This window comes from Pararge aegeria, chromosome 17, assembly GCF_905163445.1.
Source record: "Pararge aegeria chromosome 17, ilParAegt1.1, whole genome shotgun sequence".
Taxonomy (NCBI): Eukaryota; Metazoa; Arthropoda; class Insecta; order Lepidoptera; family Nymphalidae; genus Pararge; species Pararge aegeria.
Window position 1 is genome coordinate 11,345,173 of NC_053196.1, and position 25,967 is coordinate 11,371,139.

Sequence of the window (25,967 nt, forward strand, 5' to 3'; positions counted from 1 at the left end):
TGTAAGACGAAGTCGAGGCGACATTTGGGTGGGGTGTCGGGGACCGACGTCTGGTTAGCGGGTTACCATGAGACGTGCCGCTACTATGGAATCTCATTATTACTTTAATTTATTAGTATCGAAAAAATCTAAGTTGTATATCAATAAGTTGTAAACAAAAATCAAATAAGGGTCAGACACGACAATGAACATTAATTTAATATGTTACTACTGAAAGATTATTTTCAAATTAATTATTTTTATTTTAGATTTATAGAGGAAAATCTCGTTTTTTTAGTTACTTATACTTTTCTGGTTTGTTAAAAAAATCGCTTGGGTGTGACAATCACTGCGGGCTTTATCTAAGTCCGTTTGAGATTAGTTTCTTATATGAATGAAGATGTGATCTACTGGTATGCAAATTACGCACTAAACATAGAATAAAATGTCATCTACTTGTGTGATGGCGCAACGATACCGAGAAGGCGAGGAAGAATTAGACGCAACCCCCCAGCAACAAGCAACAACAGTTTTCATAGGCTGTTGCCAACGAGAAATAATCTTATGTTGATTGGATGCTTTACAATTATTTTGGCTTTGTCTTTATTATACGACCAATCAGGATATGAAAAGGGTATTGATAACGTGATTGGTTGGTCACTAGGAAAAAAATACCACCGTAATTTACCACAGCATCGGTAAATAATTGGTCGACAAAATTAAGACATCCCTAGCAAAATGCTTGACATCAAATAAACAAAATCCTTAAAAGTAACCCTTTAAATTTTTTTTTTGCGTGAAAATACATTGTTAGGTATTGACATGCGAACAGAAGCGAGTCATCTAACTGATGAGAAGAGATGATAAATAAGTGAGAAACAAGTGAGAAAATTTAAAAAAAACGAGACGGATAAGTGGTAGGGTACTTTCATTAAAAGGGAGTGCATAGGGGAGGGAGAGGCGTTTACTGAAAATATCTGATTACATCTAATTATCGAGCGAGTGGCGCGCCTCTTAACGCCTTAGCTCTTTGAGCTTCTCTTGATTACGGGCCCATTGTTTGCGCAAATGTTTGAGTACGCCATAACGTAATCTTTAAACTCATGGAACACCTGTGTTGAATACTATATTGACGTTCAGGAGGCCAATGAGAGTTGCAGGAGTAACGTAGTGTAACGTTACTCCTGCAACGTATAGAGTTATATACTCATTGGCTTTCCATGTAAAACTATGAGTGATATCCAGTCATATATTTTATGTGACATACAAACAAATTTCTAAAAAGGTAAAATTATGATTGAATAAAAAACTAAGTATGAGACAAACACACAATCCCTGGCACACCAACCTATGTATGACAACTTTTAGCAACAGAGGTCTATGTGTTATTTGGTTTTTGTTATATTATTATATAAGTTTATCATGTCAGATAGTTTTTGGAACGATGTTGCTAAAAGAAATCGTCATAAGGATAAAGCATTATGTCCCTTCCAAGCTTTGTTCGCTTCCATTTCGCGTAATAAGTTAGGAGTAAAACTTAGGTTATTTTTAAAATTTTATTTTCGTAACTTCTTATAAAGAGGATACATACAGTCGGTTAAGAGAATACTAACATTCGGTTATGACCAAAAACAAAGAAAAATAATGTCAACTTAATATATTTTCGTATATATTCTAAGATAGCAAAAATGAAAGCAAAAGAAGGAAGAGAGAAGGAGATGATGCCCTAAATCTCAGGGAGGTAGCTATACTACTATATTAGAAACGTAGAAATGATGCCATATGTCACCAATTGATTAATAATTATGACATTGTTAATTTTTCAGTAATTATAGTCACAAAATTCAAAGGCTTCCGTCATAAACTTAATTTAAATTAAATGTTATCAAAATTCCTATATAAAATAAACCAAAGTGGCACGTAAAGGCACCAAGTATCAAATATGGGATGTAAAATGTATGAAAGAAGGACAACGGCTGTTCATGAGAAGTTTAGACACTAAGGGTTGTGAGTTGATACTTCACCAATTCTATTATTAAAATTAATTTAGCTTAATTACGTTTTTCGCGTGCGGGGTAAAAGAAGCCTGAAAAAACTATAAGCTGAGAATATTCGCACTGCTCTTACATAAATGAGAAGGATGGTGTTTAGAACCGACAGTTTCCAATTGTACCTAATCCGGTTACACTTCTGATTTGACTTACAACCAGCAACCGTACTTGCGGGGTTGTTATTTCAGTACGTAAATATTCATCGGTTATTTGATCCGCCTCACTCAGTTTAGCTTAGAAACTGGTCTTATTATCAGAAACTCCATCATTTCTATGGATTTAAATTTTTTTGTGTCTTTGTAAATTCTTCAGTTTTAAATGTATGTAACCAGCAATACAATAAAATGTTTACAGCTATCAACATTTTCAAAGAAAGAAAACATGCTATGGACGTGATGGTAGATGGCTGCCGCGCTACACAGATACAGAAATTGCTCCGCGATAGAGATATCCCGTTTGAAGTAGGTGAAAGAATCGGTCCAATTAACAGGAGTCCAGTCAGTTTTAATGAAACGAAGCCAAAGTCTCCGAGTAAGTAATGTTTAGTGATAAAATAAAATAAACTAAATTTAAAATTGGGAAATGGCTTCATCGTATTAAAATTCTTTTAATGATCACATAGACTTTGTGTTTGACAAAAAACTTGTTCTTGAAAATTCCTCACCAATGCACCACACCAGAGTATACACGATTTCATATGATTGACTTCAATCAGCCTTTTGTTTTATGAACTATCTTGCCTTATATATGTTATGATCATAAGTGATATCAACTTATATAATAAATATTTAAAAGTAAAACCAGTGTTGCCAATCACAAAAGACATAATTTGATTTTACCTAAATCTTTAATCTTCTGCTACCATAGCTAAAAAAACAAGTATTGAATAAATTTACTAAATATACTACGTCAACACACACATCGCCATCTAGCCCCAAAGTAAGCGTAGCTTGTGTTATGGGTACCAAGATAGCGGATGAATATTTTTATGAATATGATACACATAAATACTTACAATATACAGATAAACACCCAGACACTGAAAAACAATCATGTTCATCACACAAACATTTTCCAGTTGTGGGAATCGAACCCACGGCCCAGGACTCATTAAGCAGGGTCGCTGCCCACTGCGCCAGTCGGCCGTCAAATAATAGTGCTTGTAGCATTGTTATTAAAACCTGATGTTATGGTACTCTTGCTGCAACTGTGCCAGTCAATAGTGAAAAAGTGTTGCTGAATTATCACAATATGATCTCTGTGCCACAATTTTCATGACATAAAACGAGACGATACGAGTAAAAAAACATGGGGATAGAGTTCTCGCTTTGCCTCACCTGATCTAAAGAAGAAATAACTAGCTAAAGGAGCGTATGGACGGCTAATTTTGGCGTTGTCTTAAAATGTTGCCTGCAAGGTAAATCCTACGTGACAATCAGCTGATCTCGTCGAAAATCGATAAAAAATTAGATATCGACCTCGTCTTTTCATCTATACTGACGACAATATAGTCTAATCATAGAATATTTAAGACGTATCTTCAATACATATATTATTTATTCCAGAAAATTTAATCGATTGGAGAAATTTTTATCCACTTCGCAATATTTATTACTTCATGGAAAATCTAGAAGTTCGGTATCCGTCAACGTGCACTGTTACTTCTATCGGTCAGACGGTGGAAGGAAGAGATATAAAGGTTAGCAATGTAAAATCTTCTTTAGGGTAAGTTTGTACCAAGAACTGTAGTTTTAAGAATTGTTCTGTCTTATATTCGTGTGTAAGCATTATCTACGTCTGTAAATCTCTAAAGCTCTGCATAGGACTCAGGTTTGCTTAGTCTAGCTGATGTATCCATTAGAGGTGGCCAGAAGCAGATTGCTTTCAAGACCAAACCAATACTCCCCTTTAATTCACCGACCCCTGGGGTTTCCTCGTCCTCTGCACCCTTCCAATTTACCATCTTTCCACTATTTGGGGGTTCTTGCACAATTCGTGCGTTGCACATCTCCTATCGCATTAAACACATTCATTTCTTTTAATTTGCGTAAGTAGCACGAGCTAAATATTTTAACGACCAAAAACATACAGCGGTGTCTCTTGCATTCAGCATTTTATTTTTAATCTTATCTTACGTTTGTAATCGCCATAAATACGTGAGAGTAGAGTATAAATAAGTTATTGTTACTTTGCAGATGTTGAAAATTTCCAATAGTAATGCTGGCAACACTGGCGTTTGGATTGATGGTGGTATACATGCGCGTGAATGGATAGCTCCTTCTGTGGTAACATTTATTGCTGACCAACTTGCCAGGAATATGGACAATCTCCCCGAAAATATAACTAACAAGGATTGGTAAGTCACCTTCATCGGCTTACTAACGTTGCAATGACACAGGCCGCTTCTCTCATCCAAGAGGGTTTTAGAGCATGGACCTACCACTTCAAGGAGTATAATTACGTATCTTTTATTTTTATATTATATAAAAATTCATTGCCATGCGTGTTCTGCTTCAATACTAAATTCGTTAAGGGCTAAAGAAAGTCTTTTGGTATTAAAGTAAAGTATTAAAAAGTTAAAATTATAAGTAGCCATAGACTTTAAATCCCATACTATTCTTTTTGTTTTTTTTTTTTATCAATAATCATCACATAAAAATTCTTAGCTTGTTGATTTTATATAGCTTCTATGTAATATAATTTTATTATTGTTCAGGTATTTACTTCCTGTTGTGAATCCGGATGGCTATCTTTATTCTCATACGAGCGATCGTATGTGGCGAAAAAACAGAGCTCGTACAGGAAATATGATTTGTGGCGTCGATCTTAACCGTAATTTTGGGTACTACTTAATAAATTGAACTATTAGATATATGTTATGGATAAGGAAATAAGTACTTAGGGTTTTTATTCATATAGTCTGGGAATCCTTTAAAAAATAATTCGCTTTTACTATAAAACCCTAAATATTCATAGATCCCAAAGTTTGGACAAGCTTGTTGTATGTTAAGTTTGAAAATTGATTTGAATGCAAAGTTAAAATAAATGATTTTACAATTTATAAGCAGCTTGGAAACAAACGACTTCACTTTTATCCGCAGTCAAGAAACTATTATGATTAATTAGTAAATTTTTTTTTAAAGACAGAATTGCCATATTTCTTATCGGCTTAATTTACCTCCCAAATGAATGAGAGAGTGACGTATCTATTTGAAAATTAGAGCATGTTAAGTTAAACGAACTTTTTTTATTAAAGCAACTGCGCCAAAAGATATTTTTTTTTATATGTATGTTTACCCTGAAAAATCTAGATATCACTGGTTTCCAAAAGACGATTGCCACAGAGATGATCCAGCCCATATGAACTATCGTGGTCCTGAACCATTTTCGGAGCCAGAAACTGCAGCGATTAAGGTATGGTCATAATATTACCGATAGTATGAACAATCATCTATATTTTGGCTCGCTTTTTTATTTGTCGGTAGGGTTTTTGACGTGATATAGTTAAATATGATTGTATCTCTTCTTATTAGAAGAGAATGTTTTGAATAAATTTAGATGGGATTAGATGTTTAAAGTTCAAGTTATATTCGTGCTATTACTAAAAATAACTTGCAAAATATAAGAAGTTACATAATCACGATCGCACATAAAATACGATGCCTTAGAAATCATCAATGGCGCGAATTCTGATGTAGGTACCAAATCTCTTAGTTGTTTTAAATAAATTGCCTGGTCTAAAAGCAATACTGTCCTACTTACTACGTATCTCCTCGATAAGTATAGCTCTAGCTTAGTTTAGATATTTAAGTACAACCCTACGCAACAGAACTGGCATCATTGGCTGTCTATGAAAGACTATGAGAGTTACAAAAAATATTTTGTGTTATTCTACTACTTTGTTCACAGGATATAATTTTATATTCAGGCGTACCATTCAAGATATTTTTAACATTGCATGCATATAGCGAAGTAGTAACTTTTCCCTGGTGCTTCACATCGGACCCTTGTGCTGATTACGTTAACTTATTAGAGGGTGCAACAGCTATGGCCAAAGTGAGTAAAATTGAGGAAGTTTTATTCAAGTTTTCTCGTAAATTGTATAATACACTAATCGTACAGTCTGCTTACAAAGTCATGTGGTATTTTTTCTATAAACCAGGTTGACTGGCTTACCAGGATAACAGGAGCTATCTAGCTAACATGATTGATCCTATAAATAACTGCATATAGATTACAAAATAGTAAAATTCACTCAATCTGCGGCTCAATTTTGCGATTTATATTATTTCCCAAGTGGCTATGTCCCATCATAATCGTCGTTAATGTACCTACCTTATAAGTTGCATCTACTCCATAAATATAACACAATGCGTTTCAGATGAGTTATGGGTAAAAAATGCGATTCTAACTTTCCCAAATTGTTCCATTCCAATTGCTTTTACGTGGCCAATTTGTTAAATAATTTCAAAAGAGTTATATGGTTGTTCTATAGAACAATTTAAAAATTAAAAATGTCCATAAGTATTAAGTTCTATGGAACAAAAAAGAACGTAATGTCTAAATTTTATCCGGTAACGTCAAGTTCCTGAGTAATCATGCTAGCATTGTGGACAGGTGGACGTTGAGGTTCCAAGTCCCTGGAGTTTTGACCCCGCATTAGGTGAACAGACGATTTCAAGCGATGGACACATGATGCAAAAGACCCAAACACAAGGACCGTTCCTTGTGTTTGTGTCTAAGTATTCGCAATAGCTTAACATCCAGCCACGATGTCTATCAGTTGAAATGATGATGACGATGTGTAATCAGGTTATTTTATTGTCAGGCCATCTACGACGTAAATGGTCGTACGTACAAAGTCGGTAATTTCAAGGACATAATGTACAACGCAACTGGGACAAGTATCGATTGGAGCTATGGAACAGCGCGGATACCTTTCTCTTACCTCGTCGAATTGAGGAGCAAACAGTACAAGTTTCTTTTACCCAAGGAAGAGATATTGGACTGTTGTAAGGAAATATTTGCAGGTGTGAGGGCTTTAGCGGAATTTGTGGACAAAAAGAAATGTTTAAATTGTAGTATGTTTTTTAATAAAAAGTGTCTATAACAATTTGAAAGGATTTTTCTTGTTCAGTATCGGAAAATAACTTAGTTTTTGAATCGTTATATTGTAGGTTTTATATGTATACAAATTTCTTTTGGGCAGTCTTTATTGAAATGTTGGTAAACATACCGATTATTTGTAAACACTGTATTTTCCGATATATTTATGATCTTAAAATCTTTACTACTAACACTATACTATATACATATCAACTTATGATTATTTTTCATGGTTAAATAATTTCAAGTATAATAGTGATTATAATATATAATAATTATTTTTATTTATTTTTGGATATGTGATTAATTATGTCAGCAAAATAATATCAGTAATATTTTAAATGTTAATCATCTAACATTTAAAGTTATTTTTGACCTACTTTCTCCGAAAGGGGGGAGGTTATAAATTCGGGCATAAATCCGTCATTTATATTTAGACGGATTTGCAAAATTCTCTGTTTGTTCGAAAGAAGTTCCTTCCGTAATGGCCTCACTTTCATACTAATCTGATGACAAGTTTCGCAGACGTATAACGGAACTGTTCAAAATATGACAGCAAATCAACCGAGATTGCTGCAATTGCATAAATACACATTGTTTATGCAATCAGACAACATATCATCGCTTGTACATTCGAATGGGTCACGCAGATGTATTGGGGTACACCTACATTTTTGATCAAAGTAAGTAGTAATAGCAATTTTGCCACTGAAAGCTAGTTGTAGCACATAGTATTCAAGCTCGATTTTTACCAAAATGTATTTTCTTTATAGTTTATTTAAAATTTATTGTAGAAGTCGTTTATTTTTGTTGGAAAAAATCTCTATGTTTTATAACGATTTCTGCTTTATAAATAAAGTGACTCAAACTTCATTGCGTTCACTAGTCACGTTATATAAAAACTTCGGTCCATCTTCAATAACTCTGTTAATACTATCTTGATAATTTACTCTATGGCTGATCGATAAACTCCATCAGACTTTTCACTGCATGCCAGATTTCTACGCAAGTCTCTAAAATTTGGTCTTTTGGTAACTTGAATCTGTGCTTCTTGCTGCGCAATTCTATCATATACGAATATGGGATTTTTGCAATACCATAGCTCCAGTCAGTACTGGTTCCACACGCGTAGTACGTGAGGTCTTTTGTACATCCAACTTTGTAAATCATTCCGCTGTTGTTATATATTGCCTGTAATAAAATTGTAATAATATGTCAAACTATAACAACTTTTTGCTTTCCTCTTTCCTTCGGCATTGGGTTCGAAGAGTTCTGGGTATATGGTATGATATGCTTCATGGGTTTCTTTCTGCTTGCTCTTTATTTTTTGCAGCTATACTTCTTTTGGCGCGTGAAAGAAAAAAATATGAGAGTAAACTTTTACGATGCGCACACGCACCGTCACAAAAAACCTACACCCTGAAGTTAGCTAAAGGTCAATTAATAGCGTCAAACCTTATGGCTTTACAGTGTTTCTTTTTTAGAGGAATTTTATTAAACCTCTAAAAATTGGCGGACCAAGCAAAAAGAAAAATCATGGCCCACCTGATGGTTAATGCCTATAAACAGGGGAACATATCGCAGCGCAAGCAAGGAAGACACCATTAGTTGATGGACACAATACAGCACCCTGTGTCTATTAACTAAAGGCGTAGGTGTTAGGCCCCTCATATGTCCGTAATTACACCGGCAATCACGCCCTTCAGACTGGAGTCTGGAACACATCAATGCTTGTAGTACTTCCCCGTACAAGCTACATTACAAAAAAATCTACCACTACTAGGAGTATGGACTTAACATTTAACTGACTTCCATGTTAGCCCGACACGATCTTAAACTGCAACATTACTTACCAGGTGGTATTGCAGTCAAGATTCATCATCATCAATAACTCGTTACCGGCCCACAACAGGGCACGGATCTCCTCTCAGAATGCCAAGTGCGGGCGGATTGGTAGACTTCACACACCGTTGAGAAAATTATGGAGAACTCTCAGGCATTTAGGATTCCTCACGATGTTTTGCTTCACCGTTATAGCAAGTGATATTATAATGCCTTTAATTAAAAACGCACATAATTTCGATCAATGGTAGATATATATTATTATAATAGATATATTATGCCTATCTTAACTAGCCTACTAGATTCTTACGTGGACGTGTTACCCTTGACATGACCGTGCCACCTTCCAGTAGCTGCAGATAATCCGGACAGGGCTCCGCTTTGTAGCCCCAGGGAAATATGATCAGCTCATAGTAGCTATGGAAGGAGAGGTAGACTTTAAAAGGCGTCTGGGAGCTTAATATTGTATCCTAGAAACGTAATAAAAATAATGAATACCTAATTTACCTTTCAAACAACAAAAAAAAAACAAAATCAAAATCGATTTTTGCGTTGGGGTTAAAAAGTAAAATTGTAATATGTGTGCAATAGGTAAAATTCCACATAAACAAATACCTTGGCATAAAGACGTTTAAAGCAAACTAAAAAATAATTTTAAGCTTTAAACTTAAGATTATTTTTTAGTTGGCTTTCGCGAACTAAAATTTCTTGAAGTTTGACTGTCTCTACATACCCTGACTGCACAACTTTCTGGTTCTGAAAAGGGGACAGGTCCTCGGTAAAACACATGATTGGGCAAATCTGATGACCCTTCATTGACATTGTTTCCCCAACGATAACTAAAATAATATAAATACTATATAGAAAAGGTTAAAAAATCAAGCATATTTTTCTAACAAAAAAAAACTAGCTTAAATTAGCCATGATTTTTTGAGGCTACGTCTGATTTATTTTTTTACAAAACTGTCTCAGTCTTTCCTCTGTGCTCTGGCGGACACAAAAACTCGCCAATCCTGGTTATTATCACTAGAAAGGCGCTTTATTATTTAATAATGAATTTGTTAACATTTAAAAATCTACCAAATTTTTCTACGGTTTATTAACAAAATAAACTAAGCTAATCTTAAATAGTATGTAACATAATATATAGCAAATAATTTGAAATTAGTGTGTCAGACTCAGAATGTTTCCGAATTGTATCTATTTATATTTCATGTTTTAAAATTATATTCTACTAGCGGACCTTAGCGCCATCTGTCTGGCTGATTTGTGAATCTAAACCATCCAGGGTGCCACCCAAACGCATACCAAAAAATTCATTCAAATCGGTCCAGCCGTTAAGGAGGAGTTCAGTGGCACACACACGCACACAAGAAATATATATATAAGATGTCCATCTACACGATGCAAGTTATACAATATGTGGTAAATTTCACTAATATCATCATTAATAACGTTGAGTATCTGCAATATCAGATATAAAACTTCTTAAAATAAAGAAATCTTTCCAAGGAAGAGGAAAAATCAAATGAAAAGGTCAAAGTTGGGATCAATGAAGTTTGCTCAGACGAAAAGCCCATGGATTGAAAATAAGTTTTCAACACGAATTTGTGTCACGTGTCTACATGGATATATTTATAGTGGATGAATAAGCTACAGTTACATTGATATAGTGTGGAGATACACAATAGACGAAGATATTTACGTACTGATAACGGAACTAAATCAGTCGCGCGAATGTTTAATTTTTATTTATTGTTTATGTTTTTTGGAGAATTATCTCTTTTTATTTGACGACAAGTTATTTATTTTTTATTTATTTAAACTCTTTATTTGCACACAAATAAAAATACAGAAAAAGAATAAAAGAAAACACAGACAGAAGAAGTATACAAAAGGCGGCCTTATCGCTTTGTAGCAAGTTAGCATTGGAATGCCTTCGCATTCCACTATGAAGATAGATAGATAGATAGATCTTTATTTGCAAAATACACACGTTTACATAGATGTCATTTCAATATCAATTGCGAAGTCACAGTGTATTTCCATTAGCTGGCGTGCAAATGTTACAAGCCATTGGTTGCAATTAACACAGAATCTATTTAAAAACATGTAATTTTAATACAATACAATAATACAATTGCGGTAATAATAATTTGAGTAAAAATATATATTTATATATCTAAATAAATTTAAATATATATATATATATATAAAAAAATCCGAAACATTAATTGAAAATTCGTGTTCAATGTTCAGTGTTTTTTGTCATATTGGAAAAAATCATCTACGGAGTAGAAATTTTTACCTTGCAACCATTTCTTCAACTTTTGCGTAAAATGTTTTATTGAAAGTGTTTTGAGATTGGATGTAAGTAATATAACAGGCTATTACGTTGGTAGTATAGTGGTTTGCTACGAATTACGAGGTTATCGGTTGGCCAAAAATTGTGGAGTGCAGTTGGGTTTACTGTCAATCGTTTATCTTTAACACAAAGTAAGAAAGTAAACAAATGATAATAATCATTATAGCTCGCTTACTCATATTGGATCAGAGTCACAGCTATTAATCATTCTTTCGTTTCCAGAGAGGAGTTGAGACCTACACTATTCTTCTAATTTATGCACTTATACTACGTTATATCCCAAAACAACTTCTTTAAGACTTGGGAAAAGATTTGCTGATTTAGTTTTGTTAGTGTTTTGTTAATTTGCTGGTTTAGTTAAGTTCATTATTTTTACTTTATTCCATTAAAAATTAACCCCTTAACTTCAATCTCAACTGGTGTTAAGGTGATGCAGTTTGAGATGGGAGCGGGTTAGCCTGTTAGCAGTGGCAATGGCAGTTATACTACCGTTCGGGTAAGACGTCGCGTAGAAACCGAAAAGGGGTGCCGGTTCAATTCTACGCGACATCGTACCGGAACGACGCTTAATCGCTTAGCGGCACGTGTTTGACATGTGTTATTTAGGTTGTACCAAGAAGCACCATTCTCTATGTTTAGTATATCATTGTGCACTTTACGCAGTCACCTAAAATTCCTGTTGAGATCAACACCGACACGCTCGCCGTCGTGTTTCGCTCGGTTCTTTCTCCACATGCGATCTCTTGTATGCGTGTACACGTAACCATCGGGATTCAATACAGGGACTATGAACCTGCAAAAAAATATAGGCACTGTTATCCTTTTTTATTTGTGTCCACCAACCTAAGGCTTAGGTGTTTTAGCCTCATCTGCCTGTAATAATATCAGCAACCATTCCCTTGAGACCGGAGCACAGCATTGCAACAATGCTGCTTAGCGGCAGAAATAAGCATGGTGGTAGTAGGTACTTCCTCGGATGAGCTCTGTCACAAAAAGGGTCTTCTACTATTACATTAAATAGTGTGTATCAGCGTGTAAACTTGTGATTGAACTATTGTTTATATATTATCTACGATCATTGTGAGCCCTAACCTAGTTTACTTTAAATGTAAACATAGCTGATTTTATAGTTTCAGTTAATTTTTTAACGAAAATTTCGAATCAGCTTGAATGAATTTGTATTGATTATATTCTATAATGACCGCTCGATGATGGCCTTCCTTACATCTATGTTAGTTTTTAAGTTGTGTATATTCGTTTTCTTAGGTTTGTAATAAATGTTTTTTTCCTTTAGCGTCTTTGGTGGCTTTGAAAAAATCGCTATGTTGCGATAAGGCCACCAGATTGTACTCTCTTGCTCTGTGTATATCTCTGTAACTACTTTTTCTTTGGTGTACAATAAAAGTGTATTCATTCATTCATATTTTATGACTATTTAAAAAAATACCAATCATTATCAGTAATGGACTCGGAGAGTTTCTGGAAGTTTCTGACGATGAAATCGGCGAGGTAAGTGACAACGGCTGTGCTTATCCATTCCCTCGAGTGTATTGCTGCATCTAGCCAGACTGCAGGGTTGCTGGCCTTGCTGTTTGATATCTTCAACATCTAGTCGTAAATAAATTGCTTACTTCACGATCATAAACAGGCTTGCTTGCAGTTTATAGACGCAATAATATTTCTTATTTTAAATTACTGAGAGTTCAGTATGGAAAAAAAATGGATAGGAGGAGGAAAATCTAATCAAAGTCACCGAAATCGACTGATCTGGGTTTTGATAGTGGCTAGTTGATTGTAGTAGCAAAAACGTGGCGCAAAGCGATATATCGTTCTGGTATCATACTGCTTAGAAACATACTGTGGTTTAATGCATCTGCCATACCCCTTAAACGTTAGCCCGCTATCATCTTAGATTGCATCGACAAAAACTACCATATAACAGTTAAAGATACCTTAAGTTGGAATTGCAAGCAAATACAACGACGAAATAAACGACAAGGTAAAGTGCCAGTGGGAAGTTCATGTTTGAATGGATCGATGACCAGTTTGTGTTTGCAGTGGAAACAAAGCAAGAAATGATCTCCAATAGGCGGATGACCTCATGAAGGTGGTTAAAATGGCTGGATGGGTAGAGAGCCGTATCTGGTTCCATGCGATAGTTGCAAAGTTGTTCCGATAACACAATATAACATTGAATTTTTGATCGACTACGGGCCACCTTTAATTTTGTGCTTATAGAAGAAAATGCTCTTGCTCTTATGTTTTATCTCATATTGTCCATACTCTTCAATGAAATTCATAAACGTGTTTGAAAAAAAATAAGTTCAATTATATTGCTAGTGAAGCAGTGATAGCATTGGGTAGGCATATTGGGTAATTGAAATATCACTTGCTTCAACGGTGAAGGAAAACATCGTGAGGAAACCTGCATGCCTGAGAGTTCTACATAATGTTTCGAAAGCTGTGTGGAGTCCACCAATCCACACTGGGCCAGCGTGGTGGACTACGGCCTCAATCCCTTATCAGTTCTGGAGGAGACCCGTGCTCTGTAGTGGGCCGGTAATGGGTTTATGTGATGATGATGGTGATGTTGCTAGTAGGTGATGCCCGCGTTCTTCCACGGGTTTTTAAGGATTAAAGAAAAAACTCGTGGGCACCGTTTGATTTTGCGGGTTTAAAAGTTGCCTTCACCATTCAAATAACTCTATGCCAAAAATCAAATTGATTGGTTGTTTGATTAGGGCGTGAAGAAAGGACAAACAAACAAATGTACAAACAAACACACTTTTGCACTTATCATATTAGTTAGGATTAACGCCTTAACAGTACCTTAATATCCCTTCCTTCTACCGACTTGCCAATGCTTGTAACTGTACATATTGCTGGAAAATCCCTTTCTAGCTCATCCATAAACGAATATATAACGTTGAGTTTGTGAAACTTTTTCCAGTTCATTAACTTTACTGAAAGAAAATATATGTAAGTTCTTGTACAGTGTACAGGGTACGCGTTCATACTAGGCGTCGTTGCCGATAAAGACGTGCAGCAAAGCGATTTAATGTTCCCGTGCGATGTCGCGTAGGAACCGATTAGGGGTGTGACTACCGTGGTCCCTAACAGGTTATGACGTACCACCAGGTGAGGTTGCTGTCAAGTATTACGTTGTAGTGAAATAAAATAAAAAAAAATACCTTTTCTTTTCCCTGGCAGTTCCGATGGCAGGATTTGTTTTATGCCTTTGCCTAAACACCTCCGGAACATTAAACTCGGTATGAGTTCTGCTAGAAAAAAAGCTGATTAAGTATAGTAGTAATATTTAGCGGAGAGGTAGTTAATTTACTTTTCTATCGACCTCCTTGGCGCAGTGATTTTGGGAGGTCCCGGATTTGATTCGTGGCAGAGGTGATTTGGGAATATTAAATTTTCTACCTAGTCTGGTTTCGACCGCGGCTTTTTACCACCTTCATCAGGCTTGCTGCCAAGCGATTGCCAGCAGGTAACATATTGGCTTAGACTGCAACATCGTAAGTGATTTTCTGCGATCTCAGTCAAGGGCTAACTTGTGGTGAAATCAATAAAAAGGAAGTGATGATGCAGTCTAAAATAGTAGCGCACTAACTTTTAGGGCTATGGCAGTTATATATGCCCCTAATCGGTATCAACGTAGCATCTTATGACCCTGCTTTCTGAGTCTAAAGCCGTGGGTTCGATTCCTGGAATTTTTTTAGCGGCTGGGTGTTTATATGTATATTCTAAGTATTTATGTATATTATTCATAAAATATTCATCAGTCACCTTAGTACCCATAGCAAAAGCTAAGCTTACTTTGGGGCTAGATGGTGATGTGTGTATTGTCCTAGTATATTAATTTATTTATTTATCGTACCGGGACGCTAAATGGCTTAGCGGCACGTTCACGTTAATAACTAGCCGTGGCAAAGGCCTTCCACCAGCCCAGACAAAATTGAGAAATTATAAATTTCCAAATTTCACCCGCGGCTGATCAAACACGGGAACTCCTACCTCTAAGATCACAGCGGTCACCATTGTTCCAGAAAGTTTAATTATTGTCCAATTAACAGTTAGTTTTTTACCTTTGCTTTTCCGGAGTCGGAAAAATTTCGTTTGTGTGCCATTATTTGCCTTTTCGGCACTGTTACTGTCCTCTGAAGACTGGTCGCTTAGCAAAACATGTAGTTTAGGTTGGTCAACGGCAACATGTTGAGGTAGAGAACTCTCCATCATTCTATTGGTCTTGACGTCGAGAATTAAAATAATAACAAAATTACGGATTATGTAAGAGAATGAAATATATAAATCATGAAATATTCGTATAGTTGAATAAGCGAGACCTTGCGTCTTGACAAGGGTTTATTGACACTTCGCATGTACGTCCATCTGTTAGATAGTCTAATAGTTTGGAAATTAAATGAAAATTGTTTATTTTCAACTAACTGTAGATTGGTTGCTCAATTAGGGTGTAAAGGACCAAAAACCAATACCAACCACCAAAACCAACAAACAGACACACATTCGCATTTGCAATATTAGTAAGGATTCTCCGGAAACAATTGATTAATAAGCAGCCCTTGGGGCTATATGATATAAGCAGTATCAGTTATTTCTTATTTTTGTTTAACACATCAACAAATACTAGTACGTATATATAATAAGAAAAGGAATGAAAACTATATGTTATTTAGTATTTTTTTTAAAGCGAGTATAAGTAATAATTTTTAAGCCACTACCTATTTATCACTAAAATTTCGATGTTTCAAATAAATAAATATTTTTGACAGTGTTTCAAAATTATGCTTGACAAATGGTCATAGATTAGTAAAATTAGTTTAATTTGGCCATGCTAAGATAATATAAACTGAGTTTATTTTTTATACTATGAATATTTATTTTAACTTTAAAGCTTATCGATTTAATATGTTGTATCTGCTTAAACTACACTTCCCGTCCCAAAATTTTGACGGTCGAGTGGCGCAGTGGGCAGCGACCCTGCTTTCTGAGTGTGTTCGATTCCCACAACTGGAAAATGTTTGTGTGATGAACATGAATGTTTTTCAGTGTTTGGGTGTTTATCTGTATATTATAAGTATTTATGTATATTATTCATAAAAATATTCATCAGTCATCTTATAGTACCCATAACACAAGCAACGCTTACTTTGGGGCTAGATGGCGATGTGTACATTGTCGTAGTATATTTATTTATTTATTTAAATCGCCTTTCTGCTTTAAAAAGCAAAATACGTATTCTAATTTAAATTTAAAGTCAGTCAATAAAGGTAGATGTCCGCTAAAAGTGCATTTGGCAGTGCAGTAGTAAATAAAATAAGCTCTCAGCAGCTGAGTCCATGAACAAATTTCGGTCTCGGATTAGAAAACCGCGGGCAGAAAACTGCTCGTCAACTACGCGTCGGCGTCAGTCTGCAATCGCAATCACGGCTGCCAGCGCGGCACTATTCTGAACATTTGTATTTTTTTCTTTTTTTTTTAATGCAACATAAATCAGTAGAATCAGTATCAGTATCGTGCAATCGACGCAGGAGTGCTTTGTTAATTAACACAGATAAGAAATGCTGATAATTTTCACAAGCCTTTGGTACACAATTTCGTTCGTTATCATGTTATAAAAGCATATACCCATCCCCACAAAGGATTTCTGTACTTTTCTCAGACGATATGCAGCACTAATTTATGTCCGTTTCTAGTAAGTCGACTGTTTATATCGACTTTTTGTTTATGATTACTTATGTTTAGTTTAACAAAGATTATAGTATTACAAATATACTGCGAAGCTACTGTTAGTATACCTATTTCTTTAAATATGCTGATTGTATATTGAAAATGCAGATTTTTATAGTGGATATGCAGATTCGCTATAACAAGTATATAAGTGACATACATTGACACTTATATATGACATGTTCTTTTTATAGCGAATGTGCATATCGCTTTTCGAAACAGAATAAGTCGTTTAACTTTTACAGTACAACTTTGGCCGGTCGACGAGCGGTGCGCTGTTAATTGTAGACAAACGAGATTGATTGAAATGGACATGGAGTTACAATCTAGTTCCTCGCATTTTACTATTCTAATCAGCTTTGTGTCTCAGGTAAATATAGAAACATTTATTTGGTTGTTTAAGTGTTTATTAGTATGACGGCCGAATGGCGCAGTGGGCAGCGACCCTGCTTTCTGAGTCCAAGGCCGTGGGTTCGATTCCCACAACTGGACAATATTTGTGTGATGAACATGGATGTTTATGTGTCTGGGTGTTTATTTATATAATATAAGTAGTTATGTATATTATTCATGAAAATTATTCATCATTTATCTTAGTACCCATAACACAAGCTAGGCTTATTTTGGGACTTGGTGGCGATGAGTCGTAGTATATTTATAATTTATTACTTTTGAATTGGTCATAGTCCAGTGGGTAGGACTTCAACTTCACTTTCGGAGGGACGAGTTCGAATCCCAACACGCACGTCTAACATATCTAAGTTCAGAACGTTTTTAGCAATTAACATATCATTTGCTCCAACGGTGAAGGAAAACATCAAGCCTGAGAGTTTGACACAATGTTCTCAGAGGTGTGTGGAGTCCACCAATCTGCACTGGGCCAGCGTGGTGGACTGCAGCCTTACCCCTTCTCGTTGTCGGCCGGCAGTGATATTTTAATTACTTAAAACGCACATAACTTAGAAGAGTTAGAGGTGCGTGCTGGGATTCGAACTCGCCACTCCGAAAGTCAAGTCGAGCTCGTACCCACTGGGCTATTACCACTTCAAAGCAAACTAATAGACACTAAAACAATCAAACAAATGTGTCTATATTTACCTCAGACACATCACCGCCTTTGGTTTCACAAAAAATTATATAATTGCACATATAATTTTTTTAACCTATATATTTAACAATAAATTTACTTTTAGCACTTTTAAACAGATGGAATTTTATATTTATATACAAAAATACTAGAAGGATTCATATCCTTCTACTTATTACTCAGACGACGCTTTACTTATCTTAGTAAAATTTTCATTGGAAAAGTTGGCATCCCGGAAACGGCTATAGGACACATTTTATCCTGGGAAAATAAAGGGATTTAAAAAAATCAAAATAAATATTTATATTTTCCTCAATATTATAAATAATATTCTGGAAAACATAGTATTTATATATGTAACAGAGCACTTTTTAGTTACAACCTAATTGCCATATTACGTTTATTATATGACTATACGTGCATGGTATACATATAGAAGCCCCTTGGCAATCTTCAGTCAAACATATTAATCTCAGGCCAAACAATGTAGTGACAAGGCGCCGTACATTTCAATTAGTCGGGATGTCGACATTTCACGCCACTATCTTCACGTAATCTTGTTAATTACCGCTCAGGAATCGAACTCCGAACACTCCCCCGTGTTATTTAGACGTAATTAACATTCGATGCACTTTTACGGCCTTAGGTAAGCGTTAAGCAATTAAAGCAATATATGTAAAGAACAGGGGGCCAAGTCTGCTATTACAACTGTATAATACACAAACACTGCACTCCACTTTTTGCATATTATCTCATAGTGCAAACATTTTTTTAATTACTTTGAAGTGTACCTAAAGTATGATTTTAAAATATAGAAAAAACAAGTGTGATAAAATAAATAAAAACAAGCAAAATAAAAAGAGATTTTTATAGATAAAATAAGCAACACAGACTTCAAATGCATTTAGTCTTTTTTCTTAGCATTATAACGTTTTTTCAAGATAGCCATAGCTAGATCTGCTAAACGCCGTTATAAATAAAATTCAAACGTGTACAGGCTATATAGATTCAAAGTATATTTAATGCACAGTCAAATTCGTTTTATTCTGAGTATAGATTATTTTAATATATATACGACTGTTTGTCGAGCATACTTTGGTCAAGCATTTATTTCGTGTATACTATTTCTTTAAGTACATTCGAGCTAATTTAAATGTGTGGACGTCACATTACATCTCTCACGTCACAGCTTTATAAAAATATTTCTAATCTGCAAAAATACAGTATGGATATAGTGCTTACTACTGTAGTTAATACTATCAGAATTACATACTGACAAGAAGTTGTGTGTGGAATCGACCAGCAATTCTATCCTGTAAAGTCAATTGAGACTGGAATGAATGGGATGGAAGAAGCTAGCGGGTTCAAATTGGATTCAAACAATTCAATATCGCCAGAAGTAGAAAATGTTCAAGCAAGCCTACACAAATATGGTCGAAATAGACCCAACAAAAAGAGAACGTCAACAGCAAAATAACTGCATACAAACTGCAATATTTATCCATTGCAATCAATATCCATATAAGTTTTATTGTAAAATTAAAAAAAAAACCGTTTGAGCGGTTTTTATTATGATAAAAAGATTTGTTTTCTCAATCAGTTGTATTATCTACAACAAAAGCGAATAATGCCTTGAAGCAACTGGGGTTCGTTTTAATGTGAGCCGGCTTCGTGTAAACAACGCTGTCTCTGGCTTCCTTAGCCTTCGGCGGGGCAAAGAGTAGACATTTCACCGCAGAACTTACAGTAGGCAAAAGCTTTTTTGAGGTTATGCAGTACATATGGACAATTTAAAAAGAAAGAAAGCATGCAATCAATATTTAAAGAAAGACATCATACTATTTATTATACTGCACACTAAGAAATTATTTTAGGGTATGCAGTAGATATGGACAGTTTAGAATAATATGCAATAAATATTTAAAGAGAGACAGCATAATGTATACAAAGAAACAAAGTAGAATTATATAATAAATAAACAAATATCGGATTCTTTCCAGTTGTACTTATACTATGTAGCCATATCGCTAAAAAGAAGTCTACCACGCAAACAAGATGATAAGTAATTAGAAAAACCACTTAATATTCGTAGAATTTTCTCGTTTAGTGACATAGTGCGCACTTGAGTTACTGATGAATGGGATGAATAAAGTATTTATTCGGAAAAAAATATATATGCGTTAGTTAGATAAAACGCTCTTGGGATTCAAATATATATTAAATTTAAAAGAAAAGTCTTAAAAGAACAGAACGATTATATACGAGTATATTAGTAATGTAAGTAATGTGAGTATTATGCTTTATAAATTGACACAACCAGTAGTCGTAGTAGTATGATCTTATGCACCTCTATTTAAACTTTAATAATAACGTCTACATTCTAATAGGCTTATTTTAATGGTACGTTCTTACATAATTTTTTTCCTTGGTGGAAAGAGCTCCGATTAAAGGAGAAGCCAAAGAAAAGCCCTGCTAAGTTTTACTTTTGCTATCACCATCTCACAATTAAGTTTAAACACATACATAACAAAAATATTATGGAATTTTTCCAAGTTGTGCCTTGGAATTAGGTTTACTCTACGGCAAAGACATAGAGGGAGACGGGTAGAATCAAAAAATTGTGCTTCCAATAAGGGACATCATTAATTCTCGCCGCTCGCTTGTCGGGGGATTGCCTGCATTACTCTAATAGCTTCTGAGAAAAATAACGGATCAATATCCGGAGATCAGGACGACCGGCAAACGACCGGAGCTTTTGTTGTGGTCGTTCATCTGCCCTGGTTATATTGGTGCTTTGTGTTTGGTAACGTAAAGAGGAAATATGCTTTATCTATTGCTTTATTTATGCATTCATCATAGTTCCTATTAAAAATGACGATAAGTTATTTGTTACTAAAACATTGTGCAATTGATGGCAAATGACCGTGTATGAAGCTGTTTTGTTCATTGTTTTTAATAAGCACCGCAATGACATGTTATAACAAGCCGGTTTCTATTGTTCTAGTCACATATATGACCACTTATAATAAAGTCATTTAGAATTCAGAGCATATTATAAAAAGCAACCACTTCATGAATATCCTATAACAAGCCCACTGCTGGAATAAAGGCCTCTTCCAATGGGAGTTTTTGCCCATAATCACCATGCTGGGCAGACGGGTTGTTGACCGCAGTAGATGGTTGTAGTTGACAGATGAGGCTCCTGCCCTATCTCCGTTATATTCCCTTAGTCACCTCGCACGACACCCGCCGGAATAGGAGTGGTGGTGACCACTGTATAATGACCTGCCGTTAAGGCGTAAAACAAAGTTTCAAACAAGTGTTTTATTGTTAAACGGGTTAAATATAAGTCAAATGTTCGCTATAGCGTCTGGATAAAATCTGTTTCTCATTGAACATACATTGGTCAAAACAGTCCCTTGAGAGGTTCACTATCACTGATAGCAAATACAGTTCAACCAAACAATCGAAGTAAAGTCCACTACAAATCTTATTTATATGTACCTACAGAAAATTTAGTTTCACTTCTTTAAGTTAGCATTTATTTTATTTTTAGTTTCTGTTATTATATCAGTTTGTGGTCAGTAAAATTTTACTTGTATTAAAAACAAATTCAAAGGATCCATGTTAATCTGTATGACAAAATATAACGTGTATGTTATAAATGCTGTAAAGCTTGTACTTGTATATGCGGAAGTTTCGTTGTTTGTTACTTACTCTACCTGATTCAGCTGAGAGTAATATATTCTTGTACGCTTGGTGAGTACCTAAATTGTGAAATCAAACTGACTTGTCTAGGTGCAGAAAACTAAGAGGTAATCTTGTATATCGTACCAGCTATTTTTTTGGTTTTTCATGAATCCTGCGGAAACCGTAAATTTTCCCAGGTTAAAAAGCAGCCTATGTTTTAATCCATGATATAATCTATCTCCATATCAAAATTCAGTCAAACTGGTTCAGTAGTTTTTTTGTCAGAGTAACATACAAACTTTCGCACTTATAATACTATAAGTAGAAAGTAGGATTTTATTGGAAAGAAAAACTGGCTTTCGTATAATGTCCCTCTTTAATTAATAAAAGCTGATTTGTACCCAGTTAAACAGGTGCTTACGCAGTCTACTAAAACCTTAATAGTCTTGTAAGAATCCCCCGGGCATCTAAGTATTTCTTTCAAATAATTATCCGAGAAAAACATCCGGGGATTCTTCGGGTTCGTTAGGATCTTGCCCTCCCTAAGTAGAATTAATGATTCCCTTTATTGAAAGTTCAATTTTTTGATTAGGGGCCGTGGCCTCTCTCCAAAACACCGTTCAAACACCGGATAACAGGATTTTTTATTTGCATTCGGTTAATAGAGATTTTGATTTGATTTATATAGACTGTGCTTTTTTATTTTAGTCTCTTAGTTTATGGCTCTAATTGATAAGATTGAGTACTATTTTTTTTTGAGTGATTTATAGGTTCGGCCAATTTTAGTTTATAATAAAGTAAATAAGATAATTGTTCTTGTTGTAGCTATGGATTTTTATCTGAATTAAAAGTTATTATTATTATCTTAATCTATCATTTATTCTTTCACATTTCATTTATTTTTTAATTCTTAACAATGCTTAAAAAAAAAAATAAAAAACAATATTAAAATTTATAAAAAAAAACACAAAATATATTAATGAAAATAGTTACGTGTGTTTATTATTTTCTACCCTTAAATTATAACTTTTTTAGATAAATTGATTCCGTTTTGTGGGGGCTTGAGACGTGGCTAGTTACCACACAACCGACAAAGACGAATCGCCTAGCTACTTAGCGTTCTAGTACAAAGTTGCGTGGAAATCGGATAGGACTATCACAGTGACAGGGGAACCTATCTTAGACTGCTTCGTCACTCACCTCTACTACGTGTGATTTAAAAAAATCTCTTTTTAATATTTGGTTGAGATTATTATGATAATGAATTTTTTATTCACTTTGCTGATGAGGAGATCGTATCTACTGTTACTATTTAAATAAATAAATATAATACGACATTACACACATCGCCATCTAGCCCCAAAGTAAGCTAAGCCCAAAGTAGGTAGTACCTACCCATAACACGAGCTCTGATAAACAGATGACTGATGAATATTTTTATTAATAATTTACAAAAATACTTATAATATACAGATAAACACCTAGAATCTGAAAACCATTCATGTTCATCACAGAGACATTTTCCAGTTGTGGGAATCGAACCGACAGCCTTGGATTCAAAAAGCAGGGTCGCTGCAAGCTGTGCCAGTTAAAGTTAAAAACGTAAGAAACGTTATAGCAGCTTTTAATACCTGAGAGAATCTTTCCGAGGTGAGTTTTGAGGAAAACAAAAGAGAAATAAAAAATTCAACGTGAACTAACGCGTTCTTTGAACAGTTTCGTTGAGAGAATTGTACGTATTCTATTTTTACTTCTTACCTTATATCTGTTATACTTGCCACCACTAAAAACTAAATCTAAAAATTAACTTTTAAAGAAAAATGACATTGAGATGCCGACGCCAATTTTATGAGTTACTGCGTGACTAAACAAAACGCATCTTTGATAGACCTCCGACGAGGTGGACGGATGACATCAAGTGAGTGACAGGAAGCCTCTGGACCCAACCATCACAAGACCGTGGTATTCTCCCAACAAAGGCCTATGTCTGGTTTTTTTTTATTCCTCTGCCAATAAGCCCTTGACTGCAGTCTCACCTGATTGTAATTGATGATGACAGTCTAAGATGGTAGCGGGCTAACCTGTTAAGGAGTAGTCATACCCCTAATCGTTTTCCACGCACACTAAATCGCACCGGCACACTAAATCGCTTAGCGGCACCTCTGTGTCGTTAGGGTGGTAACTAGCCACGGCCAAAGCCACCAGACCAGACCAGAGAAAATTCAGAAATTATAAAGTTCCAAATTGCCCCTGCCAAATTTAAATTCAAATTCAAAATTTCTTTATTCATGTAGGCCTATCACAGGGCGTGAAGCGTTCATTCATACATGTTTACATAATTGTAAGGGGATGGTGATAACTTCGTTCGCCAACTTGAACCTAAAGCTACGTGGGTGCCAAACGCGCCCTGGTCTAAGAAGAGCCCAAAAAAACTTAGCCGGGTAAATTGTTTTTGTTATCACCATCTCACAGTTTATTTATATAAAGCTATGAAGCTAGAGCAATTCACACCCATGCTTTTTTATCGTTTAAGTAATCCTTAATATTATAATAGGATTTTTCAAAACATGGTTGACATGTTGATTATGAAACAAAATGAAGGTTTAGTCACGTAGTTCGTATTTGGTTGATTGATAATTCCGTCTTTATTTAGGCATTTTTATCATCATCATATAATCTCTTTACCTGGCCGCTACAAGGCACGAGTCTTCCATAATGGGAAGGGCTTAGGCCATAGTTCACCACATTGGCCCAGTGCCGTTTGTTGTTATGTAGAACTCTCAGGCATACAGGTTTCTTCACGATGTTTTTCTTCATATCTGAAGCAAGTGATATTTTAATTACCTGAGATACACTTAACTACGAAAAGGTAGAGGTGCGTGCTGCGGTTCGAACCCAGCCCTCCGTCAGGCTGAAGTCCTAACCAATGAGCTATTACCGTTTCAAGTGGCATATGAAGTTCATAAAATAATCAATAGGCTGTTGGCTTCCACTTTTGGACGAGGGCCTTTCCGAACTCCTCACGCGATGCTCTGCCTTAAAGTTGGGGTTTGGACAAGACGTTTTACACTGTATCGTGTAGAATATAAGGTCAGGGTGGGCCAGTAGTAATCAGAAAGGTGAGCGAGCGAGCGCGGTTCGGCGCGGCGGGAATCTAATTTGGTTGGCATCGTCGCTCATTTGTTCAAATTACACCCCACCCTACGCCGCCACTGCCGGCTGAGACTTGTGCAGTGCGATTCAACTAAAAAGAAGAGCTATAGTCGCTTTAAGACTGATATAAAAAGGCGTATACTAATTTTGACATTGGCGGTAGGAGAGCCTCAGCTTTTTGATTAAAGCACTCATTCTACCAGAAGGTCGCAGATTTAAATCTTGTCGGTGCTTCTTTATTAATAAAATTAAAAGAAGAGATATAAAAGACCATGATCGATTTCAGAATGTTTCAAACTAAAACGGAACTTAAAATGCTACGTGGCCGCTCAGTTTTCCAGTTCCACTTTTTTTTTTTTAAATTTTCTGTATCCAGTCGCTATCCTTACATAAACTCTTTCGTTTCTAAGGATTGCGCATTGTATGCGGTTATGTATTTAACTTATTTTGATCAATAAAAGAAAAATTGTAATCCCAGAATAATCAATAATGCCTTTATTGTAAATAGTATTTTCTTTTTGGTAATTATTAACGGAACAGACAGATCTCCCACCTCATGGTAATAGGAAAACCATCTCCAATGAACAGAGCAACACTGCAGGGAATGCATTCAACACTTTTTGCAACATGCCGCTCTGTGTCCATTAGACTGAACCATGTCTATCAGGCCTACAGCATTGCAACACTGTTTAGCGGAAAAAATATGTAATCATTACAAAAAGCTCTACAACAACTCCGGTTTTTTTTATTTGATCTCAAAACTTTAATAATTGCTGTATTATTACAATTTACACATACGACGTAACTAAAGAAACTATTATTTTCCGAAATACTATATATTACTCTTGCGTTTGTAACGCATACAGCTGAGTAACAAAATCTATAGATACCAAGTATAACATAACAAAAGCTCCTTCGCTTGAGTAGTTTTATTCAA

At 35.3% G+C, this 25,967-nt stretch overlaps 2 protein-coding genes across 2 annotated transcripts; one reads left to right on the forward strand and one right to left on the reverse strand.

The window, feature by feature from the left end:
- The first annotated feature begins 1,654 nt into the window (after nt 1-1,654).
- Nucleotides 1,655-7,140, forward strand: LOC120631265 (carboxypeptidase B-like). Its single transcript, XM_039900749.1, has 9 exons — nt 1,655-1,720; nt 1,806-1,986; nt 2,385-2,561; nt 3,596-3,729; nt 4,226-4,386; nt 4,747-4,872; nt 5,342-5,444; nt 5,940-6,086; nt 6,859-7,140. The coding sequence occupies exons 2-9, from the start codon at nt 1,938-1,940 to the stop codon at nt 7,138-7,140; spliced, it is 1,179 nt and encodes a 392-aa protein (XP_039756683.1). The 5' UTR covers nt 1,655-1,720; nt 1,806-1,937.
- An 837-nt stretch (nt 7,141-7,977) lies between these two features.
- LOC120631075 (carboxypeptidase B-like) lies at nt 7,978-15,588 on the reverse strand. Its single transcript, XM_039900493.1, has 8 exons — nt 15,438-15,588; nt 14,535-14,621; nt 14,173-14,306; nt 12,791-12,951; nt 12,011-12,136; nt 9,712-9,817; nt 9,302-9,448; nt 7,978-8,327 (listed from the first exon to the last, which is right to left on the reverse strand). The coding sequence occupies exons 1-8, from the start codon at nt 15,586-15,588 to the stop codon at nt 8,088-8,090; spliced, it is 1,152 nt and encodes a 383-aa protein (XP_039756427.1). The 3' UTR covers nt 7,978-8,087.
- Nucleotides 15,589-25,967: the final 10,379 nt, after the last annotated feature.